This window comes from Pistacia vera, unplaced genomic scaffold (assembly GCF_008641045.1).
Source record: "Pistacia vera cultivar Batoury unplaced genomic scaffold, PisVer_v2 Contig487, whole genome shotgun sequence".
NCBI lineage: Eukaryota > Viridiplantae > Streptophyta > Magnoliopsida > Sapindales > Anacardiaceae > Pistacia > Pistacia vera.
In genome coordinates, this window is record NW_022196320.1 from 523,550 (window position 1) to 529,197 (window position 5,648).

The window sequence follows — 5,648 nt, forward strand, 5'->3', positions numbered from 1 at the left end:
GAAAGTAGGTGGAGGCCCTCCTTCTAGCGCCAAAATGTTGATGCAAGATTTTACACCAACTATAGTGATTCGATTGACCTTGGTGGAATCAGAATAGATGTGTGTGTGATTGAAGGCAATCAACAATTGAATATAAAAGAGGCATCGTAATGTAAAGAACATTGTCGATTTTTAAAGTGGATCAGCAAGTTTGAATCTTGAGCCTACGTCTACTATATTTCTTGTAAGCTCTCTTTGCTTAGAGAGCTTACAAGAAATAATAATATGCCTAGAATAATTTGCTAATCCCTCTCCCATCGTTGGAGGGTGCTTATATACAAGTTTCTTATAAAGAAAAGAGCGAAATTAAAGGAATTACAATCAAGATGAAAGTGCAACTCCAATATTCTCGCGATTGAGAGCTAGGATCGCACTATCATTATTATTGATCTGATCTCTTCTGAAATATCCATGATCTAAACTTATCTATGATTTGTTCGAACAACTGTTAGGATTGGTCCCGACTAGCTTCTGTTGGGTCGAGCTGTATGTTGATGAGCTTATGCTAGGTCGGACAAGTGTTGAGCCGAGCTGATTTTGAGTCGAACTATAACCTCGCAGGACTCTGACTTCTTCGAACTTAATGGAAAAATCACACAACAACAAGGCTTAATAACTATATTTTCATAAGCTCTAGTCGAAAATCTTATTTGATTGACAATCCTCCCACTAGAATTTGTTTAGTTAGATTTACGAATTGTCTAAAAGAGTTTATTTAAAATTATAATTACTTTTGAAACTCTTTCTAAAGTTGTTTTGTTACATTACAAAAGCGTTTATGAGATTTTATAATTAAATTATTTTATATTTGTTAGGTTTCGTAAACTCTTTTCAAACTTATTTAAGAGATATTATTGTACAGATTTTCCAGACTTTATTAATGGGAGGACAGAAGTCATAACTTCAATTAAGGGATAATGAACAATTGCTCAGGGTTAGATTTAACTTTATATAAGCATAAAGACATAATTGAACAAATTTAAATTATTATTTTTTACACAATAAATAATAAAATAAAAATAAATAAAATATTTAAATCATCCCTTTTTATAAAAGAAATAATATTTTTTATTTTATTAAATTTTCTATTATTTTGAAATTTCTTAATTTTTAGTTTTTTCAATTTCCTTTGAAAAGAATTGGTTTCGGTCTTTTTTAGTTTTTCAAAATTCATGTTTTAAGAACTAAATTCACTTAAAAATAAAATAAAATTAAGGGCATCTTTTATCATTACTAATTGAAAAAATTGTAACTTTTGTCCCTTTATTGATAAAGCCTGAAAAGTTTATATCCTAATTGATAGTATCCCCTTATGCAAAGTGTTAAATTTTCAGAAGACATTGTTAGTAATTTATAATTTTGACTAATTATTTCTATTGCGTTAAAGTCTTTTATGATAATTTAAAACGATCAGACGTCTTTTACATTGTCAAACAAAACAACTTTCAATTTTTTACAAACTATTCATATAAATTCTACTTTTGTTAAGTTCAAACTCTTCTCAAAGAAGTTGAAGAAACCTTAAATTGGTTGCCATTTTAGGGATCAATCTATTTAAGACTCAATTTTTTATGTGTAAATTCACTCTATTTTAGTGATGCAATATGAATTGTACAATTATGTTCTTAATGAAGTCTAACTCTATTACTTAGAAATATGAAATTCAAATCTTAATTTTATTTATATAACATTATTTAGAATAAAAAAAATTTAAAAAAATTATAAGTTAAGAATTTATAGAAAAATTTAAAGTTTATTATTACCATTATAGAAACATTAAGGGTGTGAATGTAATTTTTACCTTCTTCAGAAGTTGGAAGTTAGAACCCTTCTAAAACCCTACACTCCAATTAATAAAACCTTCTCCGCCAATTCCAAAACCCTTCAATGCACTTACTCTTCCGCCACTCCTTCCGCCGTAACTACTGCCACCTCCCCTCCACTGACACTACCTTCAAATGGGTCCGGGACCGTGGCCTCGACCACGCAGTGGAGAGAGAAAAGAACCTCAAACCTCTCCTCAACATCAAAAACCTCATCAAATTAGAGCCGTCCAAGTCCCTCCCAATCTCCATCATCACCAAGCAAAAAGACTCCCTGAAAATCCCCTTTCGCCCCATTGACTTCGTACGAAAATACCCTTCAATCTTCCAGGAATTCTTCCCAGGGAACATCGGGGTCCAGCCCCATATCAAGCTCACTCCAGAGGTCCTCAATCTTGATGCTGAAGAGCTGCTGGTTTACCAAAGCGAGACCTATAAGCAAGTTGTTGCTGATAGGCTGCTGAAACTGTTGATGATTTCGAGAATCAACAAGGTACCTTTAAAGATTATTGAGAATTTGAAATGGGATATTGGTCTTCCTCAAGATTATTTAAGAAGTATTGTTCCTGAATTTCCCGATTATTTTCGCGTTATTGGTAGTAAAGATGGTTGTTTTGGGTCGGGGGATTTTGGCGAATTGGAGTTGGTTTGTTGGAGTAATGAATTGGCAGTTTCAGTTATGGAGAAGAAGGCAAAAAATGGGGAAAAGATTGTTTTTTCGGAGAAGTTTTCCAGCGGTTTTGTGATTGATAAGAAAATGAAGAAGTGGATGGATGATTGGCAGAAGTTGCCTTACATTTCTCCATATGAGAATGCAGCTCATCTGTTGTCGAAAAGTGATGAATCGGATAAGTGGGTGGTGGCGATTTTGCACGAGGTGATTAGTCTTTTTGGAGCGAAGAAGGTGGATAGGGAGAATTTGTTTTGTCTTGGAGAGTACTTGGGTATCAGGTCAAGGTTTAAGAGAGCTTTGCTTAACCACCCTGGTGTTTTTTATGTTTCCAGTAAGGTTGGAACATATACAGTGGTCTTAAGGGAGGGTTATAGGAGGGGAGCATTGATGGAGAGTGATCCGTTGATGAATATTAGAAATCAGTATATTCACCTAATGAATATGATGAAAGAAGATTGTAAAGTGATTGCTCCAGCAAGTGGGAGCGAGCAGCAAGAAAAGGAGTTGAAAGGAGAAGAAAGAGAGGCTGCTGATGAAGATAGTGAGGATGAGAAGGATGTTCAGTTGTATGACTCGTCTGGTTCTGAGGAAGAGGGTGCNCCTTTTTATAAAAGAAATAATATTTTTTATTTTATTAAATTTTCTATTATTTTGAAATTTCTTAATTTTTAGTTTTTTCAATTTCCTTTGAAAAGAATTGGTTTCGGTCTTTTTTAGTTTTTCAAAATTCATGTTTTAAGAACTAAATTCACTTAAAAATAAAATAAAATTAAGGGCATCTTTTATCATTACTAATTGAAAAAATTGTAACTTTTGTCCCTTTATTGATAAAGCCTGAAAAGTTTATATCCTAATTGATAGTATCCCCTTATGCAAAGTGTTAAATTTTCAGAAGACATTGTTAGTAATTTATAATTTTGACTAATTATTTCTATTGCGTTAAAGTCTTTTATGATAATTTAAAACGATCAGACGTCTTTTACATTGTCAAACAAAACAACTTTCAATTTTTTACAAACTATTCATATAAATTCTACTTTTGTTAAGTTCAAACTCTTCTCAAAGAAGTTGAAGAAACCTTAAATTGGTTGCCATTTTAGGGATCAATCTATTTAAGACTCAATTTTTTATGTGTAAATTCACTCTATTTTAGTGATGCAATATGAATTGTACAATTATGTTCTTAATGAAGTCTAACTCTATTACTTAGAAATATGAAATTCAAATCTTAATTTTATTTATATAACATTATTTAGAATAAAAAAAATTTAAAAAAATTATAAGTTAAGAATTTATAGAAAAATTTAAAGTTTATTATTACCATTATAGAAACATTAAGGGTGTGAATGTAATTTTTACCTTCTTCAGAAGTTGGAAGTTAGAACCCTTCTAAAACCCTACACTCCAATTAATAAAACCTTCTCCGCCAATTCCAAAACCCTTCAATGCACTTACTCTTCCGCCACTCCTTCCGCCGTAACTACTGCCACCTCCCCTCCACTGACACTACCTTCAAATGGGTCCGGGACCGTGGCCTCGACCACGCAGTGGAGAGAGAAAAGAACCTCAAACCTCTCCTCAACATCAAAAACCTCATCAAATTAGAGCCGTCCAAGTCCCTCCCAATCTCCATCATCACCAAGCAAAAAGACTCCCTGAAAATCCCCTTTCGCCCCATTGACTTCGTACGAAAATACCCTTCAATCTTCCAGGAATTCTTCCCAGGGAACATCGGGGTCCAGCCCCATATCAAGCTCACTCCAGAGGTCCTCAATCTTGATGCTGAAGAGCTGCTGGTTTACCAAAGCGAGACCTATAAGCAAGTTGTTGCTGATAGGCTGCTGAAACTGTTGATGATTTCGAGAATCAACAAGGTACCTTTAAAGATTATTGAGAATTTGAAATGGGATATTGGTCTTCCTCAAGATTATTTAAGAAGTATTGTTCCTGAATTTCCCGATTATTTTCGCGTTATTGGTAGTAAAGATGGTTGTTTTGGGTCGGGGGATTTTGGCGAATTGGAGTTGGTTTGTTGGAGTAATGAATTGGCAGTTTCAGTTATGGAGAAGAAGGCAAAAAATGGGGAAAAGATTGTTTTTTCGGAGAAGTTTTCCAGCGGTTTTGTGATTGATAAGAAAATGAAGAAGTGGATGGATGATTGGCAGAAGTTGCCTTACATTTCTCCATATGAGAATGCAGCTCATCTGTTGTCGAAAAGTGATGAATCGGATAAGTGGGTGGTGGCGATTTTGCACGAGGTGATTAGTCTTTTTGGAGCGAAGAAGGTGGATAGGGAGAATTTGTTTTGTCTTGGAGAGTACTTGGGTATCAGGTCAAGGTTTAAGAGAGCTTTGCTTAACCACCCTGGTGTTTTTTATGTTTCCAGTAAGGTTGGAACATATACAGTGGTCTTAAGGGAGGGTTATAGGAGGGGAGCATTGATGGAGAGTGATCCGTTGATGAATATTAGAAATCAGTATATTCACCTAATGAATATGATGAAAGAAGATTGTAAAGTGATTGCTCCAGCAAGTGGGAGCGAGCAGCAAGAAAAGGAGTTGAAAGGAGAAGAAAGAGAGGCTGCTGATGAAGATAGTGAGGATGAGAAGGATGTTCAGTTGTATGACTCGTCTGGTTCTGAGGAAGAGGGTGCCAGAGACGATAACCTTGATGATGATGATGAGAGCGGGGAGGAGGAGGAAGATAACCGAATGAGAAGTTCTCGAAAAAATGCTGCAATTAGTAGAGGAAAAACGGCTAGGAGGATTATTTTGGACACGAACAGGGATGATGATGATGATGAGGGGAGGGGGAAGATAACCGAATGAGAGGTTCTGAATAATGCGCAACGTAGAGGAAAAAACAGCTAGGAGCATTAATTGGACAGGAACAGGGATATGAGAAATCCTGAAAGAGGAAAATCAATTTGGAAACACCTAGGTGCAGCCAAGGATGATAATGTTCCTCAAAAACATATGTGCAAGGAAAGGAAGGGGGATGATTTGTCTCCCGGAATTCTGAGGAGGAGGAAGATAACCGAATGAGAGGTTCTCGAATAATGCTGCAAGTAGTAGAGGAAAAACAGCTAGGAGGATTAATTTGGACAGGAACAG

The 5,648-nt window shown here is 35.2% G+C and overlaps 2 protein-coding genes across 2 annotated transcripts; both read left to right on the plus strand.

Annotated features, from left to right (window-relative positions):
- The first annotated feature begins 1,926 nt into the window (after window positions 1–1,926).
- LOC116147036 (protein WHAT'S THIS FACTOR 9, mitochondrial-like) lies at window positions 1,927–3,917 on the plus strand. Its single transcript, XM_031432463.1, has 2 exons — window positions 1,927–3,130; window positions 3,904–3,917. The coding sequence occupies exons 1-2, from the start codon at window positions 1,927–1,929 to the stop codon at window positions 3,915–3,917; spliced, it is 1,218 nt and encodes a 405-aa protein (XP_031288323.1).
- A 63-nt stretch (window positions 3,918–3,980) lies between these two features.
- Window positions 3,981–5,363, plus strand: LOC116147037 (protein WHAT'S THIS FACTOR 9, mitochondrial-like). The gene has a single exon (XM_031391248.1). It carries the CDS (start codon window positions 3,981–3,983, stop codon window positions 5,361–5,363), a length of 1,383 nt encoding a protein of 460 aa, XP_031247108.1.
- The last annotated feature ends 285 nt before the right edge of the window (window positions 5,364–5,648 follow it).

What these genes read in the sequence shown, in the direction of transcription:
- LOC116147036 (XM_031432463.1), top strand. Translation starts at nt 1,927, where the DNA reads ATGCACTTACTCTTCCGCCACTCCTTCCGCCGTAACTACTGCCACCTC.
- LOC116147037 (XM_031391248.1), top strand. Translation starts at nt 3,981, where the DNA reads ATGCACTTACTCTTCCGCCACTCCTTCCGCCGTAACTACTGCCACCTC.